Here is a 24,120-nt window from a genome sequence, read left to right as displayed (position 1 = left end):
TTCTAGTTTGTGGAGAGAAAAAAACAATAATTACACTTTAATTCTACACGATTTTTGGTTTGGTATCTTTCATCTTTGATTTTTTTTTACCAGTAATTACTGGCATTTTGGTCACCATCTGAACTGTAACTGAAAAAACAAAAACACATCAATAATGTCAGATATAAGCAGACTTTATATTTGTATTATCAACTATGTGCATGAAAAAACAACACCATTCATCCAACACTGAGAATTTATCAAATTTTCATACTTCATATATTCTTCATACTCAATAGATAGCACCAGACAATAAGGTTGGATTTGATAGATCCAGCTCTCTTTGTGTGCCAGTGAGTGTACATACCAGTGCTGGCTGCAGATAGTGGAAGGTAGAAAGTGATCCATGGAATCACCCATTCAAGTAGCATCCTGGCTGTTCTCATGATCCTTGAGTAGTCCCTGTCCTGACAGGGATGGTTGAGCCAACTGATCCCACACTACCAGTGTCATGTAATATAGTTCACTGGTTATTTGCAGTTAGGGTGGGGTAAAAGAGACATTTTGGGTATCAGCCATTGTGTCACACCCATTAAGATTACACCCATGATGACGTTTCTTATGATAACACTCATGTTTATGTCTGTGTCACAAAGCATCCTATCAGTCATGATGTTGATCTTTGGTAAAAATGAATATACATCTTATAAGTAAGAACAAACTTTTATCAACTATCATATGTCACATACTTTCAATTTGTGATTGTTAGGAAAACTATGATTTACATTCTACTGCCTTTTAATCTGTTTGCATAGAATACCATATTATAATGATTGCTCTCACACGATAACATAGAACCATTGGCTATCTTGTCAGATGTACGGTGCACAGTGTGATGCTGAGGAAAGAACATGCTCTCCCAAACCAGATAAGGGAGACGTCATTGACTCTGACCAGATAACAACTGACGACATCAAACTCTGTATTATGATTGTATTATCACTGCATATCATTAATTAAAAAAAAAACGTCTGTAGAGAGCTTCTCGTCAGACATTTTCTGTACTATGCTGTAGTGCTAAAAATGAACATTGAGAAAGCTTCAGTGGTTCTTGATAATTAAATGATCCTAACAATGATACACGGACAGATATTATTACAATTATATTATCAACAATTATCAGTAATATGAAAACAACAATAACAGCCAAAGCTTAACTGCCACAAATTGGATGGGAACAAAGGAAGAACTGAGAAATAAACAGTTGCATTTTTTTATTTGATAAATTGATAAATAAATTATCAAACCTGGCAGCCCTTAAGACTACTTTAATAGTTGACAACTAATGGGTTCATTGATTCATTTTTGCAGCAATTCTTAGTACATAGTGCAATAAGGTAAAGAAAGGTGAAGCTCTTAAATGGACACTTTGATGCAAATGCAGCAAAAACTGAACCGTGCTGCCAAATAATTATCAATCACACCTGTCAATCAACGGCAGACATCAAAGCCTTCTTCTGGAAGCCCTAAAAGCAAAACATAAATTCCTTTTCAAAACCATCACCTGCAAACTTACTGTACCAGAGGACCTGGACTTAGCAATTGAGACCATAATAACTTATACACAAAGAACCAGACAGCACAGATATTGCCAAATAAGAGAACAAGAATATACTGTATACATTACTTAACATACATGCATAGATTAACATACATATACATTACAATATATACAGTTTTGTATACAGAGGAACTATATTTAGGAAAAACAATATTGGTTCTATCTTTACTGTTTGTTTTAAAGATTATTTTTTGGGCTTTTCCACCTTTAATTTGACAGGACAGTTAGGTGAGAAAGGGGAATACATGCAGGAAATCGTCACAGGTCGGATTTGAATCCTAGACCTCTGCGTCAAGGTATAAACCTCTCAGTATATGTGCGCCTGCTCTACCCACTGAGCCAACCCGGCCACTATCTTTACTGTTTAGTGAAAAATTGAGCTGCTCCTTGGCAATATTTTTCCAGTACCTGGATATCAAGGCACATTACCAGATACAACGATACTAAGTTCCTACTTATTTTTTACACTTCACACAGAGGGAAAATATGATTCATTTTGTTTAGAAAGTGAGGAGTGTGTTGCAATCTGTGTAATATTCTGTACTGGCTCTCTCTGAATCATGTAAATATTTTCTGAGCACATTCAAAAGCATCTGACCTGTTGCGCTGGCAGACATAATCCTCGTAATGCCCAGTTTACCCTCTGACCAGACAATCCAGGCTCAAACGCTGCATATACACAGCATTTCTTAGTGTAGCTAAACAGTTGCAGGACCTGTGGTAATGCATTCAATGCGGTTCTTTCAATGTACAAAATATCAGTAAGCAAACACATCACTGTTTATAATGAGTGACATTTGGTGCTGATTCAGTCTGGCTTCAGTTCAGCACAAACTAAAGACTGTACAAGTTCTGTTTACAAAGTTAATAGTTCAGCAGCCACCTATTTGCAACAATTATCAGATTATGATTGTTTCTATAGTTTCTTTTATTAAACTCTGAACCAGGAGGTAGCATACTGTGTGTCACTGCTAAGAGTTACTAATATAGTCAGTAACAATGCTGATTCAGTGTAGTCAGCTTAGTGTTAAAAATCCATTCCAACGTGTATTGAACACCTCTAGTCGAAACCAAAACATCTGCCAAGTCCAAACCTATATTGAGCCTGGAATTATGATGTATCCTTATTGGCATAATGGCATTTTATTAAAGGAATATATGGGCCAAATTTGAGGGGTGACTGTAAAATAAAAGGTAAATTTTAGACAGAGTCAACACTAGTTTAGCACCTCATCCTAAACTGTGTGTGCGCTACAACAGGCTTTTAGATGGATGTGGCCCAAAAGATCTTGCTTTTTATTCATATAAAAAAAGAACTCAGAGAATATCACCTTTTTTACAGATAAATACCAAAAATAATGAATATTTCTTGCAAGCACGTTCAAATAGTTATTACTTAATTACTTGTTTGCTATAAGTACTACAAGGTGCAGCATGTCAGAACTAATATGATTAGTTTTGTCAACAAAATCTTCCCACAAAGCACGTCAAAGTAGACACTGTTTTTCGTTTTCTTTGCATACTGTCATGCAAACACAAAGGCTTGCTATGATGCAGAGTTAACAGAAGTAACATTTAGTTGAAAACTTATAAGGTGAAATAGGGGTGTTCATCGTATAGAGTGTCTTTCTGAAAACCTTAAACATGTTTCTGAGGTTCTCTGTCCATACAGGCTGCCCGTGACCTTAGATTCTCTGTATGTGTTAGTAACTACAACTAACCCTGGCTAACTCAATATGTATGGTATGAATGTGTAACTGTGTGAATGTGATCAGGATGTTCCTGCAAAAGATAGGCTGCCTCTCAGTGAACCTCCCCTGAATAAATAAAGGTTAAATAAAAAAAAATAAAAAAATGTATTATTTAATTTGTAATTGTTTGTAATGCTTTTGAATAGATTTTCAATTGAAATTGAGTGTGTTTAACTTAAAAACTAAAACAATGTATCCCATATGATCTTATGATGCACATGTAATGAAGGTGTGCTGCAATCTCACAGCATTGTAGATTAATCTTCAGCCTGCAGATATTTTTGTATTTTAATCAGCAGGTTTTTCCTGGCTCAGGATGGGCCTTTGGAGACACAAAGCGGGGGGTCTGGAGGCCCTTCCTACAGGACATTTTGAGCATCAGAGACTTAATCTGCTGCATTCTGAAACATTTTCGGGCACAAATTTATGGTGAAAACGTCTTGAATTATGTCAATGAAAATACAAAATGATGGTGGCAGGTAACAATTCAAAATATAAAATATAATGGAATATAATTCAGTAATGGAAGGGGGCTTTTGCATCTGACTGCATTTGACCACAAAGTCCAGTTCATTTGATTGGTATGAACAGGGCATAATGGTAACGTTTTTCTGTGACTTACATAAGGTAACTACTATTACTCTTGTAGCTAGTTTGTAGAATACTGGACTACTTAAACTACAATACAGGAAAAACCTTGATCAGTTGCAAAGCCTATTGACACAAAAATGAGCCTTGGGCTCCAGATTGCTCCTAGGCTCAACTGAGGTCTACATGTTGCACACTCTGTATGTAAACACCAGCAGCACAAATCTGGATTATGTGGTTAATAAACACTGTATCTCCGAAGTTACAGAATTTACTAGAGACAAAATCTCTCTTTAATATATATATATATAAAACTAAAAGTACAAACAAGCTATAATGTTATACATATATATATATAACAATTTTTTTTCTAAAATATACCTGGCAATATTTTACAAACAGGTACACTTTCTGTCAGGGCCCCACCTCCCTGAGCTGTCTCCCCTTCCCTTTTGTGTGTCTCCCTTGCCTCTGCCCCTTTTTGTGTCTGTGTTGTTGGTCTCCGTCCTCTCTTTTTGTTCCTCAGTTTCCTGAATTCCCACTACCACTGAAGGCATCCCGGCACCAAGGCTGCTGCAATCACTACAATATACTACACATGCTCCAGTCCACGCACCTGGGGCTGATTGCCACTCTCCCTATATTAGGGAGAGGTCTGGTTTCAGTCCCCGCCAGATAATTGTTTCAGCCACGTAACTATCACTTGGGTTCCTGTGCATTATTTAGCTATCTCCAGTTCTAGTCATTATCCTGAGTTTCCCGTAGTTTTGCCTTTTTTTTTTCCTCATCGTGTTTTTGTGTTCTGCCTCCTAGACGCCGTTCTCCCTCCACCGCCGGCCACTGCCTTTGTTCCCTCCTCAACTGGATCTTCTGTTTGGACTCCCCGTGCCGACCTGTGCCTTGCTCTCCGTGTCTCTGGACCCCCAGCCTGTTCCCGACTATTCTCGCCTGCCGTTTTGTACTTCTGCTGAGCCACAACCTACCCATACTCACTCCCATAACCTCCACGACAGAACACCATCTACATTATTAATTTTCTAATAAACAGTAATATTATTGAACTCGCCCTGTGTTCTGCTTTTGTGTCCTATACACTTTCATTAAGGTATTTTCTGTCCACTGCACAGTGTAAAATATTTCAACATGATGTATATTCTTGCTTGTTATATACAGAAATAAAACATTGTATTATGTATGAAAATGATGAAAGTAAAAAAATAACATCAATATAGATGTATCTTTGATAAGATGCTTCAATTTTGGAGAAATGCATCAATTCCAGGCTGCCATCTTTGTTTGGACTTGCGTTTAGAGAGAGAGAGAGAGAGAGAGAGAGAGAGAGCAACCACTGTTGTGAATGTTCACAGCTAAGCTAAGATAACCAATGACCGACAATTTGTATATGTTTCCAAATAACTCTAAACTATAAAACAATCATTACTCATCACTTTTCTCACCATCAGCAATAGCTGAGACCTTTAATTGAACTTCCGGTAGTTCCAACTGCCCCCTCCATGCTATGGTTCTACAGAGTACACCCACAACTATTAAAAATGGGAATGGACGGCAGGACTGCAACGTGGATATAAAGTAAAGTAGTAGTAACATAGACTGTTTAAAAATGAGTAGTAGCAGTAAGATATGTCAGATATGTGTATATTGACAGATATTTACATGTTTACATCATGTGTTTAACACTGTTCAAAATATAAGATAAAATAAATCTTCATTTCTCCAGAGTTAAATTCTGTTTCAAGAAATTTGTAGCACAACTCATGTAGTAAGATGACATAATGAGCCTCTTGTTCTCTCTTCTGCCATTCTCTCTTCTGTGAAAACCTTGAATTCTATGTAATTCATTTTTGAGAAAAATGTCATAACTATATAAGATAAAACCATAATCCCCAGCATGGCAATTGAGCATTGCGGCCTTTAGCAGCACAGATAGAGACCAGAGAGATAGATAGGAACAGGATACAGATAAGTAGAGGAAATATTTACAAAAAAACTAAAAAAGTTAGACATGTTTACAGTACATTTGACCTTTGGACAAACTTACTTTCTTGTGTTAAAATGTCTGTACCTGAAGCTTACTGATTGACAACAGCAATCCTGCCTCATTTACTCATATCTTCCTGTCACTTATTCACTACCTCTGAGAAAAGCATACCAGCTGTGCTCAGACCATGCACCACATAACTTTATTTTAGATTCTAGCTGAGATAATGTTTTCAATTATACAAATATGTCAGCCTAAATTTTTGGGAAATGTGGATAAAATGATCCACCAGCAAGGACGGACTGGGGCTAAAAAACAGCCCTGGACTTTCTCTCAAATAGGCCCATCATCTGGCCATTTGCCCCTAGCCATGCGCGACAGACACTAGCCAGGATGTCCTGATACTATGCCACAATACTGTAGCCTATCAGACAAGGTATTTATAGCAAGTAATATCTCAAATGATGATGGGGTTGTGTTTATTAATGAAGCCTCAGCCTTCAAATAAAAACTAAAAATGTACAATGCGATTACATCTGCATTGAAATTTTACCTGATGAAGGTCTGGGACCGAAACGTTGTATTTTTCTAAATAAATTATTGCTTGCGTAATGGTCAGTGTGCGGGATTTTCTCTCAACAATCTGCATTGAAATTAAAATACAAATAATGAAATGTCACTGGCTACAGAAACACTTTCAGAGATAAAGTAGGATACTTGCTGTACCTGAACATGGGGATTAGATATATTGTAGGCCTATACCAAAACTACACTGAGAGTGTTAGTTATTATATACTATTACTATTCAAATATAAATGTATATAACATGTGTGTGTTAAAGAATTAGCATTGAATAACCTATTTAATGTTTTCTCAATGTCATATTACACTTTTGATTCATATTAAGTCTGTGAAATGATGAAAATGATAAGCCCTATCAATGTTGTCTGTGAAGCTTTCACAAACAACCACCAGGTCTTTGCCAGTTCCACAATAGTAAACTCAAATATGAAAGACAAGGAAAAACTGCACTCTGATGGAAGACAGACAGAAAGTGCAAGCTAGGATTTTTATGGTTAAACTTTTGGTTACATTTGGTGAATTATTTAGCCCTCTTCCCTGTTTGTTAGCACATTTAGAGTGGTACCAATGCATGCCTGATGTTTTTCCGTTTAATTTAACACCACAGTCTTCATCCTAGCAGCAAAAGTGAGCTCTCTACAACCTCTCATATACAACGGGGTGAAATCACAGTCAACCCGCGATTCATTTAATGCGTTTAATGTTTCAAATTAACCTAACAGAAATTATTAAATGTGTTAAGTTTGACAGCACTAAATGGCACAATCATTTTCATAATCATGATGCACATGCTCATGTTGAGCTGACAACATGCAATTCGGTAAGATAGGGATAAAGGCAGCCTATAGTGTTTCCTGCTCCTGGCACTTACCAGTAATGCTGATTTATTTATTTTTTTTATTGCAAAAAAAGGGTACAAATCACATGTGAATAGCCAAAATGTACATAACATACAACAATGAAAACGATAAACAAAATATAAACAGAATTGCTAGGGGAAGCTTATAGGCCATTAAGAGAAGGAGGACCATATGTTGACAGTTTTAACAGCCTTTTTGTTGTTTGAGGCAGAAATCAGATTAATATAATGTTCAACTTCATGGAGAAAAAGTACAAAACTAGGTTTTTTAGTGCTGAATTTACACTTATAAATGTGAAATTTTGCCAAAAGAATTAATACATTTATAATGAAGAATATATTTTCTTTACTATGACTTTTATAAAAGTAAAAAATAACATCCTTCCACAATAAGGCAAAGTCTTTATAAATATGGTCAATTATGAATCTGCTGAGGTTTTGCCCAATTGTTCTGGCAATGCCAAAAGAGGTGCAGAACAGTCTCTGGGTGGTCTTCACAAAAAGAACAGTATGTGTTGATGTCTCTTTTAAATGTAATCATGTAATGATTAGCAGGGTAATCTCTGTGAATTATTCTGAAAGATACTTCTTTCACCTTGTTTACTATCAAGTATCTGTGAGGAATCATCCAGACCTTTTACCAATCAATGTCATTTACAAATCGGTTCCAATAAAATGTAACATTTGGAATAGAAACAATCTCTTTCTGAAATAATGCACGAATGTTCTTATTATTATGAGGAAGTTGGGAAAAACAGATTCTTCCAACTGGTGATTCAGCCACATAGGCCAGTATACTTAAAAAGCATGATTGTGCTTGATGGAATGGCATCAAATTCAACTGTGAATTCTTTCGGTGTAACTGGAATGTTATATGTTGATAACAACTCTCTATAGGAGAAAAGTCGCCCCTCTACATTAAATAGCTGGTCCACCAGCAGAATCTGATTGCGTACCCAATTCTCAAAATAAAATGACTTGTTCTTATATAAAATATCTCTGTTATTCCAAATTAGATACCTGTGAGGTGAGAAATTATGCTTGTAAATAAGAGACCAAGCTAAGAGGACCTGCTTGTGAAAAGTGGACAGTTTTACAGGAAGTTTGTCTACATTGTAGTTACAATTCAAAATAAAGCCCAGACCACCAAAACAAGAGAATATATAATGGGGAATACAATTCCAAATCGAGACAGGGTTTTTAAGAAAATGCTTAATCCAATTAATCTTAAAGGTATTATTTAGAGTATTGAAGTCCAAAAAATTTAGCCCACCAGATTCATATTTATTCATAGCAACACTTTTTTTGATATAATGGATACGATTTTTCCAAATGAAGTCAAAAAGCATTCTATCAATGTCTTTACAGATTTTACTATCCAAGTGTAATGAGAGAGCTGCGTATGTAAGCCTAGATATTCCTTCAGCCTTGGTAAGCAACACTCTGCCTTTTAGAGATAAGTCCCTTTGCAACCACTGGTTCAGTTTGTTCTGAGTTTTTTTAATGATTGGAGAGAAATTTAACGGACATCTCATTTTCTGAGAGACAGCTTTAGTGATAATACTCAAGTACGTAACTTCTTTCTCTATCGGAATGTTGCAAATAGTTTGTATGTTATAGTCTTTTAAAGGCAACAGCTCACATTTATTAATATTTAGGCATAAACCAGAGGCCCCTGAAAACTGGTTAATTACTTGAATAGTAACAGGTATCTGGCTTGCATTTTTTTTAAAGATTGTGGTATCATCGGCAAGCTGACTGATGATGATATCCCTACCTGCAATAGAGATTCCTTGTATAGTTCTATTACATACATAAGTTGTGAGAATTTGTGTACAAAGTAAAAACAGATAAGGGGAAATTGGGCATCCCTGACGAATACCCCGTTCCAGATTAAATCTAGGGGAAGTTCCATTTTTCAGTTTTATAGAGCTATTTCCATTAACATATAAGGTTTTAATTGCTTTGCGGAAAAAGTGACCAAAACCAAATTTCTCTAAAGATAGAAAAATAAATTGGTGTTCTATTGTATCAAAGGCCTTATAGAAGTCTAAGAAGAGGATGAAGCTATCTTCAGATATTAAGTCAGAGTAGTCAAGAATATCTAATACTAGTCTAATATTATTAGAGATATGCCTGTTTCTCATAAAGCCTGATTGTGTCTCATCTTTAATTGTGTCAAGAGTTTCTTTAATTCTTCTGGCAAAAATTGATGCCATAATTTTGTAATCATTGTTAAGCAGACAAATGGGTCTCCAGCTGTCAATAAGGAGCGGATCTTTTTTAGGCTTGGGAATCAGTGTGACCAGCCCTTGAGTGAGGCTAGGAGGAAGGGAATCATTATCTATACTCTCCGTAAAAACCTGTAGTAAACATGGGGCCAAATGCTCTGAGAACGCTTTATAAAGTTCTGTTGATCAAAACGTACACGGACCTACCTCTAACTAATCCTTTTCATGTTTTTTGTTGTTAGATTCTGATTGTTTGTGTTTTATTTTGTTTTTTATGTTTTGCAACATTGTTGATTGTTCGAGATAAACAAATAAACTAAACTAAACTAAACTAAACCTCTCATTAAACTGAAAGAATATACCACAGTAGTGACTTAATTGTCGCTTGCAAGTGAACAACACAAGTTAGAATTTTAACTGAACATGACTAGATCTACTCACCTGACCAGGAATGCCCTCAGGATCAAGACATCCTGTTGATAAGCCCTTCATAATTGATACAATATATTCAGCTCAATGTTAAGACTAGAGGTTATATACACCACACTTACCACATGTATTAACACATATGCCAGAGTCTTTGTTGAAGAGTTTCATTCCATCAGGACAAAAGCAGCCCTCAGTAGTGTAGTTCATGGTTGGTTCATTAGAACTGTAATATTGAATCATCAAGAAAGAACAATTACTTTACGTTATTTCTTTAAGATCTCCACTGTAAAACATAGTTAATTTAAAACAATATATTCTACTCTACTTATTGCTACGATGTTAACAAGAAACATCTATTGTGACTATCCATTAGGACTTTTGTCTCAGAAAATGCTAATGTGCACAATGAACTGCAAATAAAAATACACTTTATTTTTATTAAACTTACTTGTCTTCACAGGTTGGCTGTTCTGCAGGACCACATGGCTTGTAAACTTTGTTTGATGGGCAGTCACTTGCTGTTAGTGAAGAAAAAAACTCAATTGGGTCTTTTTTAAATGCATACTGCCTACCTAGTGTATATAATAAAATATGCAGCTGCCTGTTCAATGTGTGCTGGAAGCAAGAAAAACTAAAAGAATTAATTTGCCCCTCTTGATGTCACTAATCCCAGCATTTACAGTAAAATAATGAGGAGTTGCTTACCGCACAACCTGGTGTGGTTCCTCCAGTGCAGACAAACCCCAGCCTGAGCACAGGCAGCAGCATAAGTTTGCAAACTTGTACAATCCACTGCTGGGTTGGAAACATGGCAACTATCAACAACACAACCTCGATAGAAATTGTCAGGAGAGACAAAGGGATGGCACGCTGCAAAGAGACTGTAAAAGTAAAACACAAACAAAAAAACAGATACAAATAGTGTTTGTTGCAATATTTCAGACTTAAGGGGATGCATGTGAATTGCTACAATGAATTCGACATTTGCCTACCTGCTCTTAAGCAGGTGACATATGGAATCTGGCTTGCATGGAGTTAGGGTTGGTGGAGGTTCAGGCATATTGGTGGGCAAAACAGAAGGTATGTGGCAGTTGGGTTGGTTAATGTGTTTTGCAGGCCAATAGTAAGATTGGCAAAATAAATGTTTTCTTTTGAAATAAAGAGATTCTCCTTGCTCCCCCTCACTGCTTCCTCCCCTCCCTCTCTTGCTCCCACACCTTTCCCTCACTCCCCTGTGGTATGCCCACTTCCCCCACCACTACAGCACATTTCATATCCCCCCACAGACACTTCAAGCACCCCCCTCCTGCTTTTCAATCACAATGGCCAGGTGAGGAGACAGCTGGAGAGGCTTCACCAGCACAAGGCTGCCAGCCTGGACGGCATCAGCCCCAGGGTCCTGAAGACCTGCGCCAGTCAGCTGTCTGTTGTTCTCCAGTATCCAGTGGCTCTCACATCCCATGTGATGAAGGTGCTGGAGAGGCTGGTCTTGGCCTACCTTAGGCTGCAGGTGAGATCTTCTCTGGACCCTCTACAGTTTGCCTACCAGATCGTCTGGATGTGGACGACGCTGTCATCTATCTTCTGCAGCGAGCTCATTTGCACCTGGATGGCGGTGGCAGCCCTGTGAGAATCAAATTTTTTGATTTCTCCAGGGCATGCAACACCATCCAAACACTGCTACTAGGTGAGAAGCTGCAGATGATGGGTGTCGGTGCGTCCATGGTCTCCTGGATCTCTGACTACCTGACAGACCATAGTTTGTCCGCCTGGTACGGTGTTCATTTTAGGACATCCTCAGATCTCAGTCTCAGGTGTCAGACTCAAACAAAACGGCCTTGGTGTCAGAAATCAGAAAAAACGTTGTCAGAAAAACCTCTGTCATCGTTGCCCAGATGAGGGAGCCGTTTTTTCTGAGGATGACAGAGGTTTTTCTGACGGTGAGGCAGTTTTTTCTGAGGATGACAGAGGTTTTTCTGATGCTGAGGCAGTTTCATTTGAGTCTGACACCTGAGTCTGAGATCTGAGGATGTCCTAAAATGAACACCGTACCGTGTTCTGTCTGATGTGGCGGTGAGTGATACGGGGGCTCCACAGGGGACAGTGCTGTCTCCTTTTCTGTTCACCTTATACACCACAGACTTCCAGTACAACTCAGAGTCATGTTACCTACAGAAGTTTTCTGATGGCTCTGCAGTTGTTGGGAATGGATCCAAGGAGTACACAGCGCTAGTGGACAACTTTGTGGAGCGGACTGGTAAGAATCCCCTGCTGCTGAATGTGGATAAGACCAGAGAGATGGTGATTAACTTCAGGAGGATGGGAACGGCTCCGCAGCCCCTTTGCATTCTGGGTGGAGATGTGGACATGAGATGTGGATGGTACAGATACCTGGGTGTCAACATCAACAACAGGCTGAACTGGAAAATCTATCTATTCTATTATATCAGACTCTATTTCCTGAGGAAGCTGAGGTCCTTCAACATGTGCAGCAGAATGTTGGCAAGGTTCTACCAGTCTGTTGCTGTCAGCGCTCTGTTCTCCTCCGCCATCTGCTGGGGCAGCAGCATCGGACAGACTGAACAAACTGATTAGGAAAGCTGGCTTCGTTATTGGCTGCAAACAGGACACATTTGAAGCTGTGGTGAAGAGGAGGTCACTGAACAAACTGTTATCTATCATGGATAACCCCGACCACCCTCTCCACCCCACACTGGTCCAACAGAGGAGCAGCTTCTCTAAGAAGCGCCGACAGCTTCAATGTCACACGGACCGCTACAAGAAATCATCTACCACAGGCAATAAAACTTTTTAACACTTCATCACTGAGTGTTAGATAAGACTCATTGACATCACAACTGCACGAAGTGCAACTTGCACAATAGGTTTATCTAATCTTTATCAATACTAGTTAAGTAATTGTACTATTGTATTATTCCCAACTAGTACATTATTATTCCCAACTAGTATATATTTGACATATTTGTTCTTGTATAATATCCTATTATTATTTCATGTATATTGTATCCTATTATTTCATGTACAGTATATTCTATATGTGTGCTGTGTGTCTGATATTTTGCTGCTGTAACACTGTAATTTCCCATTTTTGGGATCAATAAAAATCTGTCTATCTATCTATCTATCTATCTATCTATCTATCTATCTATCTATCTATCTAACAACAGTGCATCATGCAAACACAAGAAAAATCCTCATAACAAAACAGCTAAGGAATAAAAAAAAACAAGAACACATGATCTTCAGCAAGAATGAGAATTTTAATGACACTGAAGACATTCAGATTTAAAACATCAGATGATGGATAAAGATAGTTTGGATATTCTTTATACTCTTTTCATTATATATTCATTGGGTTGTAAGATCATTTATGTTGATGGTGCTGTTAGAAATAATGAAAAACCATTTAAAATCAATCCATGTTTTAAATCTTTCACACATTACCACAAATATAATCCCATTCCCCAAAAGACAATGACAATGTACTGTAATATCTAAAGCCATTCATGTGTCTTTTATCACTCAAGTCATTTACAGTAAAAGTAAGAAAAAGACCCTATAAGACTAAAAACACCACATTGTTTAGTTTTCAAAAAGATCAACCTCTTCAAAAGCTAAAAGAGACACCAGGACACCACATCTCTGCTGTTTAAAAGGTTTAACTTATTCACCCTTATTTGGCGATGCTGAATCCTAAGGAGTGTGTGTCTTCACATATTGAGTCTTGACTCTAATAGTTTTTGGAGAGGAGTTGTTTAAGTTTAATAAAGTATATTAGTTAGATTTCCCTTTAATGAACTTTAGTTTTGCTTTAAATGTTGTCTTTACATTCAGCGACTTGGCAGCCACACTTGTCAACTGAAATGTAGGAGTGCTGCATCGTGCTGCCATCAGCGCAGGTCATCTTCACGTTCTTCTCACTGGTGGTCATTTCTTGACAGCATGAGCACGAATGCATCAAACGGTTGTTTTCTGCAGAGTACCTGTAAATAGAGACAGTTTCCAACAGGATCAGTTTCAGCAAACAAACATTTATCTTAAAACTTCACATGAAAACAGGTGGTTTTGGCATGATTGAGTAAGTAGTTTGTACTGTATATCCTGCTGTATATCCTGTATATAGGTGCTTTTTTATGAATCTCACATTGATGAGGACGCGCCACAGGATCCTGCACAGGCTGTGATTTCCACTGGCTCAACCGACTTGCAGTTCTTTGTCTGCAGATAGGTGGTGTTCCTGGTCATTTGACAGTTCGTAAGAGGAGTACCTGTAAATGACACGTAAACATATTTTTCATCTTGCTGCAAAAACACACATTACCATTTCAGTGGCACAATGAAATAAGGCATCTAATATGAGGAGTTTTAGCCTCTGTTTTTATGCAAAAACAGCATTAAAGGTTTTAATTGACCACAGATGTTTGCCCATTAATGAATCCAGAAGATATCAACATAATAATCAATAATGAAAATATTCATAAGTAATACAATTTTCTTTTACCACTGTCGACGCAACGTACGTGTAACAGAGGATGGGAGTAAAATTTGGTAATTTGAATTGATTTTACTAACTCATACTTACAAGTTTTGCAACAACCGTTGATGTCACTTTGTTCAGTTCCCTGTAATACAGACAATATGGATCATAAAATATGCAGATTGACAACAGATGTAAAGTCACAAATGAGTCATTAGTATTACTGCTGTTTTTTTTTTGCACAAGACAATATGAAGCAAAAACCTCTTCACTATATATTTGTGCATTTCAGCACATTTGGTATATTTATTTACCTCTCTCATATTAACCATTACCTCATAGTATTTATCATTTCAGCCTATTTGCAGATACATTTATTTATATTTGGCTTACAGTGTCTTTTTTATCTTTTATAAAATGTCAGCACATCTAAAACCTAAAAGTTCTTTTGGAATAATTTAGCCTGTATTAAAAGTCTAATATCAGAAAGGTAAATGCTCTTTGTGCATTTTACACATATCATTAGCAGAAATAGCAAAACGTAACCCATTTCTACAATTTGATGCAAAGTACACTGTAAAATAGGGCAGCATCAGTTCAGTTATTAACAAAGATTACAGCTCCTCGAAATAAGAAATGATACTCGTTTCAGGACTGGATTATACTCACAGGAACGCAGTTCTCTGGATCAAATGCAGGACATGTTGTTTGTTTTTTAGAGGTTATAAACTCATTCTTCACCTTTTGGCAATCATACTTGGTACAGTTGTCATTTGGTGGTGACCAAGACTCAGAAGGCTGTCAGAGGTGTAGAAGAGGTCAATTAGTCAACATAAACAATTCTGACTGATACCACAATTTTAAGTTACAGACTCTGATTCTCAAGGTGTTTCTATTATACTCTTACCTTAATAATTATCGGAGAAGTGAAACCTGGGACCTCCATAACACAGCTTGTTTTTTTACATGATCCACAACATTGTCCAGGTGTGTTTTCATACACATAGCCCTATTTGAAAAAAAGCACAAATCAACCTCAGTAGTATTTACAGAATATTTCCCACCCTGAGGATAGTTTCATCCAAATTACAAAAACAGAAATTGTTTTGTACTTACCCAAAGAGGTATCTAGTTGTTTAAATGTGCAGTGGTTTAAGATATCCATCTCTGATATTCCTGCTGCCACTCAAATCTAAATGCAGTCTAGTTTGTGGTGCTCTGAACACTAACATCTTTTGTTGAAAAGATTCAACAGCAACATCTGAATAATCTAAAGTATAGACTGTCAACAATTTCTTGAGTAGAAACACCACAAACAGAAATTATCTTCACTTAATTCATTCAGATAGCAGCAGAAATCTCACAGACGGATATCTCAAACCTGAGCAAATAAAACCAAAACCGCATTCCCAAAACTGACATCTTTAAATCTATCATCATGTGCACATAAATAACAAAGTTTATGCATCAGCAACTGTTAAGCAGTACAATTCTTGTAGAATTCTGAAAGTATAGGATATGAGTGAGTGACCCTATATTTAGCATGTGCTGTCACGTTAAACATTTTTGTATATTATAAAACAATGCTCCTAATAGTTTCATGCAAACATACCTCTGAACACAGTGTGGAACACTGCTTCACATGACATGTAATAGTGTTCAACTTGCTGTTGGGAGCCTGACTTTCAGTACAGCGGCATGATTCACATGGGTTTTTGGAGAAATCCATACCGGGCTGTAAACAATACAATGTAAAGTCTAAGCCATATTTTAAATAAAGGCCAGCAAAACAAAAGTCACTTTGGTCTGATGACAGGGTGAAAATACAGAAGAATTATGTATGTAAGATTATGTATAGTATACTTAATTTGAAGATTTCAGAGTTATTGTAAAACACAAACAAAAATATTCTTAATAGAGCACATTTAAAAAATATATTATTCCATACCTGGTACTCAGTATTATTGAAGACACAGACATCTTTAGGTACTAGATAAAAAAATGTTAACAAAGATGATTACAATACAGGGTTAGTTTAATTTAGTTTAAAGTCGTTCACACACTAACACTGTGTAAATGGAACTGAAACCTATATGGAAAGCTTACCACAGCGGTAAGATGGACAGCAAGTGTCATTTGACATGTTGATTTTTAATTCAAATCCCAGTTGGCACTTCTGTGTTGTCACTGAACAACGGCTCATTTTGCATTCTGTTGGTTGAAAGGTAAGACGTTTCAAGGGTTGGTGAGTATAACCAAGACGACCAAAAATGGTCAGTTACAGGGTTAGTTAAATTATTACAGGTACTCCTGTAAAACAGGCAAATACTTGTTACATACACTTACTTACAGCTTAAAATATTAATGACTCTCTTAACTGAATGAACACAATTTCCACCGATTGATTCACTGACTTATTATGGAAAGCAGCAGAGACAGAAACACCAGTCAGTATAATGCAATACAGTTCAACAGCACCACAAACTACATCCTCCCAAATGATCATAAAGTTGAAACAACACCTCTCTAGAACGGAACACATTTAGCCTAATGAATGTATTCAGGATTTATTGCAGGACTGCTGTATTGGACTGCATCAATTTTAGCTGGCAACTGGCAACTGGATGTATTTTCTCTGGTTTTAGACATCTAATACGTAGAAGAGGATCATACAACTGTTTCATAAGCTAAATAGTACTCTCTATGGAGAGAAAACTGATATTTGTGTGTAAAATCAGTGGAGTTCCAATAGTGTGTATCTTCTTTATTTAAAGATCCAATATAAAACATAATGTGAGCAGATGTGTAAGTGTGTGTACTTTATCACTCACCACAGGTCAGTCTCTCACAGCAGTCCACTGTATGGGCCACCAACACCTCTCCTTCCTCAGTACAGGTTATTGGTTCTTGAGTGGGACATATTAGAGGCTCACACCGAACACTCAGAGCGTTCTTATCACAAGCACACTGCTTACAGCCACTCTGCCAAGTATCACCAAGCTGTTTGAGAGACGGAAAAGAGTTAATGCCGTAACAGCAATGAACACTGTGTGAATAATGATAATTAGTCATGTATTGTAGCTACTTACCTGTTTAGGTTGGCCATCAGGTCCAGTACAACCTAAAAAAATAAAAACAATCAGTTTACCTTAACATTAATTCATTCACAAAGAATTAGATTTTTCTTCAAAACAGAAAATGCTCTTACAGACGGAGACACAAAGGTCAGAATTCGAACTGAACAGAGTCAGCCCCTCTGGGCAGAAACATCCCTCCATGAAGCCAGTACAAGCTTGGTTCTGGTTTCCATTTTTTCCCTGGCATTTTTGTGCATATTCTTCATTGTATCTAAATATAAAGACAATTTATGGTTAAAAACAGACATAAGTATTTCATTTTTAAAATTATAAATGATCAGTATAATGCAGTGCAAACACCAAGTATTGGCTAGCGCTCTAGAGATAGCAGTGTTGGTTTGTTGGTCCACAACTTTGGTTCAGACTGGAGTATTTTAACAGCTATTTGATTGATTGCCATCAAAATTTGAAAAGACATTCATGGTCCTCACAGGATGAATCCTAATACATTTGGTGATCCGCTGACATTCCCTCTAGCGCCTCCAAGCTGTTGCCCTTTATGGTTTTAAGTGAAATGTCTCAAAACTATTGGGTGGATTGCAGTGCCATTTGGTACAGACATTGATTCCACCTCAATTATATTGATGTTGGTAATCCCTTTACTTTTCATCTAGTGCCATCGTCAAATATAAATTTTAATGTGTCCAATACTTTGGTTTATGACTAAATTGCATTGTCATTGTGTGTATGCTGGGGTTTACATTTAGTTCAGCCTAAGAACAGCCTCTAAGAGTCACTAGCATGGCTATAGACTCTAGTCTTGTTAAATGACAAGCTGCAGTGGCACCTGGGTAGCTCACGTGGTTGAGCATGCGCCCCATGTACAGAGGCTCAGTCCTTACCGCAGCAGCCACAGCTTCGATTCTGACCTGCAGCCCTTTGCTGTATGTCATTCCCCCTCTCTCTCCATTTTCCTGTCTTAAGCTATCCTGTCCTTTTTTGGCCTAAAATGCCCCAAAAAACATCTTCAAAAAGAAAACATTACTAGCTGTTGACATTATTTGATTCATAATATTGATTATAGCACTGAGTAATTACCTTGCATTGCAAGTTTGTACAACAGTTGGTCCACAAGCCTTGTAGACCTTGTTTTTTGGACATGCATATTCTACAACAAGAGAAAGGGGATTTAAATATCAAAATGATAAAAAAAACAGGTAATGTGGACATCTTAAAATAACAATGTTAGCTTTCTAGTAAACCCTCCTACCACACAGTCCGTTTGTAGCATTCCTCCAGGGTATGCAGACAGATGCTTCAGCACACATCTTGGAGTACGCCTCCATACTGAAACAACCGAAGTTGGGTTTGTCCTCGTGGCAAACATCAAATTTACAGGCCTCATAAAATGGTAGTGGTGAGAGTACTTTGTGGCATTGCTCAAACACCCTTAATGTACAAATAAAAAGAAAGTAGGCTGTTAATCATAGTGATACGCCAGAATTAATTGACGTATTGTGTTCATATTTATTCTGTAACTTCTTACTTGCTGATCAGAATTTCACAAATGTCAGGTTTGCATGGTATTGGTGTAGGTTTTTGTGTTGGGGTTGGTTTTGGAGGCTTATCACAATATGGCTTGTTCTTATCTGGTACAGACCAATTTCCCATCTCTGAGCATGTAGGATTAATCTGGCCATTTGGTAATCTGCAGTCATTTTTCCTGTTATTGTCACAGGTACCTTGTGAAAGTAAATATTAACATGACAGATATTACAACCCATGTGGGACCACATTTGGTACTTTCAGATTTAATCTAGCACTGTTTATATATTTTCATCTATAAATATAACAAGCAACCTCATTTGCTGTTCAACATGTTTAGTCTAACATAAATTGGATTATCATCTTACCACACTGTCCCTCTGTGTTGTTGTGGAAAAGGGAAAATGGCAAGTCAACGCTGAACAAAAGCCCTTTGAACATCACAACTGCATTAATTGCCGGGATTCTCAAGAGCAGCTCAATTGCTGTACTTGTTATGATGAAGTCATCATTAAGGTAGGTTGGGACTACCTGCTTGCCGTTGACATACACCTACATGATTGCAACATTAGATAGGTGAAACAAATCATCATCATTATCACTGCATATAATTTAAATAAATTCAAGTAAAGAGAAGGTTTGTAAATAATTTACCTTGTTCAAGGTCTTTGGGATTCTGTCCTGTGTAAGAATAACTTCATAGTTTTTGTAATACACAATCAAGGATTTAGCACAGGTCACAGTTCCAGAGGCATCACAGTTTTCGTTATTGATAAGAATCTTAAAATTGTATTGAGGAATGATCTCTTTCACAAGGACATATGTGCAGTTTTTCTGCATGCTGTAATACTGGCCATCAAATGTCACATAATGAGGATCTCCCCAGCCATAACAAACACCTGCAAATATCAGATGAAGACTACATTAGTTGTTACATCACAGAAAAACTGTATATATTGTAGATTTTTTGTAGTGCAGCAGTTTTAGGACATTGCTTGAATGTGACATTTAAAAAAGACTTTCATTTGAACTTACAAGTGCATTCATAGTGGAAACAGCAGCCTCCTTCATCATAAACCCTGACTGGTTGGAGCCCATTTTCACATACAGTCTCGGTCACTGGTTTACATAGCACATGTTCTGTCATTACCCTTCCATTGTCGCATGTATCTCTGGTGCAGTTATTTAAACTCCATGACTCACCATGCTGTAAAGGACAAAGTAGTACTTTTAGCAATCTAATACCATGAAATAGATATTATGTTTAAGCCCCCCAGGTGCACACATGCACAACATATACATCTATAATTTATGTTATCCATGAAACAAGAAAATAATTTTACATCGATCAATGCTAATGAAATACAATATATGTACAGTTGTTTACATCAATCCCTCACATTTTTTAATTTCATTAATAATTGTCATGTTGGAATTATTTGTGGATGTCCTTTAGTGACATATCAGGTATGCCACAATGCTTTATTACTTACATGTAAATTATTTTACTTATAGATCTTTTTTTTAAGATGATTTTTTGGGCATTTTTGGTCTTTATCCGAAAGAACAGGTAAAGACAGGAAAAGAATGGGAATGGAGGAATAACATGCAGTAAAGGGCAGGTGGTCGGACTCGAACCCTGGGTTGCTGTGGTAGAGACTGAGCCTTAGTACATGGGGCGCACGCTTAAACAAGTAAGCTATCAAGGGACCCCAGCTATTTGTTTTGTTTATAATATCTTGTTCTGTTAGTTTGTCTGGTTTTGAATGTTGTGAGTTGGTCTTATGGTGTTTGAACATGTTTTTATGTTGTCTGTTACTGTAGTGTATTATTAGATCCCAGGAAGAATAACCTCGGTTTTGATTAAAGTGCTCATATTTCACTTTTTCACTTTGTAAACCTATATTGTGAACAAAAAGATATATAACACAATAAAGGAAAGGGAAAAAGCCAAAAAGCATAATATGAGCACTTTAAGCTAATGGGGACCCTAATAAATAAAATTTTGACCATTGACCTTTGTTCCAATATCCTGCAATTACTGGGAGAAGAAATCTTATGCTATAAGAGACTGTAGAAGAACTAAGCTGTGAAAACCAACAAGCATCTATTATAATATACAGGTATTTTAAATGAATCAGCAATTGCAGGTTGAATTAATTGATAGTACAGTAACTGTTGTTGCACTTATCTGTTGATATTTTCATTAACAATTCAAAAGACCAATGAGAGTAAGCATACTAGGAATTAAATGTTCCTTCCTTTGATCAGGGAATAATAGACCTGTTTTCACGCTTTCTCAGAATAGAGACCTTGGAAACGAAGACAGTTAAGATTAAAACCTATACAGTTTAGAATAATTTTGGGGTTAGTACATAATGACAGAATTTTTTATTTTACAAAGATCTGTTTCTTGTTTCTATAACTAAATTTAAATACCTTTCTAGGTGGATTAAGATAAAAACAGGGTTGTTTTGTTATGGTGGTGGTTTGAGGAGTTGGTGGAGTAGTAGAGTGACATGGTCTGGCAAGCTTCTCCACATTGCATGTCAAATTGCAATATGCAGTGAAACACCAGCCTTCTCCATCAGTCTTATTGTACATGAATCTACCTATATGAGAAAAAAAAACAAGGCAGTTACGTAAAAATGACTTATGATGTGAGAAACACAAGTGACAGTGCCATGGTTACAGTTGTCTTTATAATGCAACTTTTGTGAATACAAGTCTAAACTTAATAGACACTTAAATATAAAGTATATGTAATGATCTGTGATCAGATCTGAATTTAATCTAAAATATCATAGGAAGTTTTTGAATAAACGTGGTTCTAAATGCCACATTTATAGGCAATAGATGACAGTAGGAACGTGGTCGTTACTAAACTTTCTAGTTGTGGTCACTTATTCTTCCACTGTGCAGGCACCATGACTGATCAGGTGAACATTACTGCATGGACAAAGATGAAAAAGGTCTTTCCTGAACAGAATGAAGCCAATTGTTTTGTTGGAACATACGGACATAAATGTGACCACATCTTGGTTTGAGTTTTGTCCATGATTTAAAAGGAATGCAGGCCAAATCAGAATGTGGATTATGATAATAGACAGGTTTGACCTCAAGCCCAAACAGCTTACAGTGTAGGCTGCCTGTTGTGATCAGATGTGCCAGGTTACATTGTAAGGAAAGGTGTAACCATGACGAAAATGTTTATAATGATAATATGAACAACAATTGATGGCAATAGCTGAATGCTTACCAGGAGAAAAAAGTTGACCCATGTACTTGCAGAAACATGAAGTTGTTCTGCCTGGTGTTGAAGACTGAGGAGTTGAAGGTGTTATAGTTGGAGTTTCAGTGGTTATCGTAGGTTTTTCTGTGGTATGTTTTTCTGTGACAGATGTTGTGGTAGGTTCTCCTGTGACAGATGTTGTGGTAGGTTCTCCTGTGACGATTGTTGTGGTAGGTTCTCCTGTGGCTGTTGTGGTAGGTTTTTCTGTGGCTGTTGTTGTGGTAGGTTCTCCTGTGATGGTTGTTGTGGAAGGTTGTTCTGTGGCTGTTGTGGTATGTTTTTCTGTGACGGATGTTGTTGTGGTAGGGTTTTCTGTGACTGTTGTTGTGGTAGGTTCTCCTGTGGCTGTTGTGGTAGGTTTTTCTATGAGAGATGTTGTTGTGATAGGTTTTTCTGTGACGATTGTTGTGGTAGGTATTTCTGTGGCTGTTGTCGTGGTATGTTTTTCTATGACGGATGTTGTTGTGGTAGGTTTTTCTGTCGCTGTTATTGTGGTAGGTTCTCCTGTGATGGTTGTTGTGGGAGGTTGTTCTGTGGCTGTTGTTGTAGTAGGTTCTCCTGTGGCTGTTGTGGTAGGTATTTCTGTGACAGATGTTGTGGTAGATTTTTCAGTAACTGTTGTGGTCGGTTTTTCTGTGGCTGTTGTTGTGGTAGGTTTTTCTGTGACTGTTGTTGTGGTAGGTTTTTCTGTGACTGTTGTTGTAGGTTCTGCTGTGATGGTTGTTGAGGGAGGTTGTTCTGTGGCTGTTGTTGTGGTATGTTTTTCGTGTTGTCTTGTTGATATTGATGTTGTAACCTCTGGATATGTTACTACTACATGGGTTGTTGTGGTAGGTTTTTCTGTGGCTGTTGTGGTAGGTTTCTCTGTGGCTTTTGTGGTAGATTCTCCTGTGACTTTTGTTTTGGTAGATGTTTCTGTCGTTGCTGTGGTGGTTGAGCTACACATGCAACATTTCACTCGTATTTCATAGTCATAACAAATAGGAGGTATTTGGTCTTTGTTATGACAGATCAGTCCATTTGTTGAGTTGCATGTTACTTTTTGATCAAGGTCGTTCAAAGATATATCCTTGTATTGTGTTGCTCTACATTCTATTTCCAGAGTTTTTCTGCAAAAACTCAGATCTATATCAGTAATTTCTTCAATGGGTTCATAGTCTCCATCATCTTCAAAATGAGGGTAATGATTGTTTTTCCAGTCTGACCACTTACAATTGCAATCAGTCGGTATTGGATTAGATGTTTCTGTGAATGTTGTTGTGGTAAGTGTTTCTGTGGCACTTGTGGTAGGTGTTTCTGTGACTGTTGTTGTGGTAGGTTTTTCTATGACGGATGTTGTTGTGGGAGGTTGTTCTGTGGCTGTTGTTGTGTTAGGTTTTTCTGTGACGATTGTTGTGGTAGGTTCTCCTGTGACTGTTGTTGTGGTAGGTTCTCCTGTGGCTGTTGTGGTAGGTTTTTCTGTGGCTGTTGTTGTGGGAGGTTCTCCTGTGACTGTTGTTGTGGTAGGTTCTCCTGTGGATGTTGTGGTAGGTTTTTCTGTGGCTGTTGTTGTGGGAGGTTCTCCTGTGATGGTTGTTGTGGGAGATTGTTCTGTGGCTGTTGTGGTATGTTTTTCTGTGACAGATGTTGTTGTGGTAGGTTTTTCTGTGACTGTTGTTGTGGTAGGTTC

General features: G+C 37.4%; 1 protein-coding gene across 1 annotated transcript; it reads right to left on the bottom strand.

Moving 5' to 3' along the window:
- Window positions 1-13,400: 13,400 nt before the first annotated feature.
- On the bottom strand, window positions 13,401-21,763 carry LOC114560063 (intestinal mucin-like protein). Its single transcript, XM_028585218.1, has 18 exons — window positions 21,599-21,763; window positions 20,195-20,366; window positions 19,814-20,058; window positions 19,528-19,711; window positions 19,161-19,356; window positions 18,885-19,063; window positions 18,713-18,782; window positions 17,746-17,885; window positions 17,627-17,658; window positions 17,369-17,537; window positions 16,644-16,748; window positions 16,486-16,526; window positions 16,150-16,272; window positions 15,445-15,546; window positions 15,207-15,335; window positions 14,643-14,682; window positions 14,205-14,328; window positions 13,401-14,043 (listed from the first exon to the last, which is right to left on the bottom strand). Exons 1-18 carry the CDS (start codon window positions 21,761-21,763, stop codon window positions 13,872-13,874), a joined length of 2,388 nt encoding a protein of 795 aa, XP_028441019.1. The 3' UTR covers window positions 13,401-13,871.
- Between the last annotated feature and the right edge of the window lie 2,357 nt (window positions 21,764-24,120).

Source organism: Perca flavescens, chromosome 8 (genome assembly GCF_004354835.1).
Source record: "Perca flavescens isolate YP-PL-M2 chromosome 8, PFLA_1.0, whole genome shotgun sequence".
NCBI lineage: Eukaryota > Metazoa > Chordata > Actinopteri > Perciformes > Percidae > Perca > Perca flavescens.
This window is presented reverse-complemented; position numbering and strand designations above follow the sequence as displayed.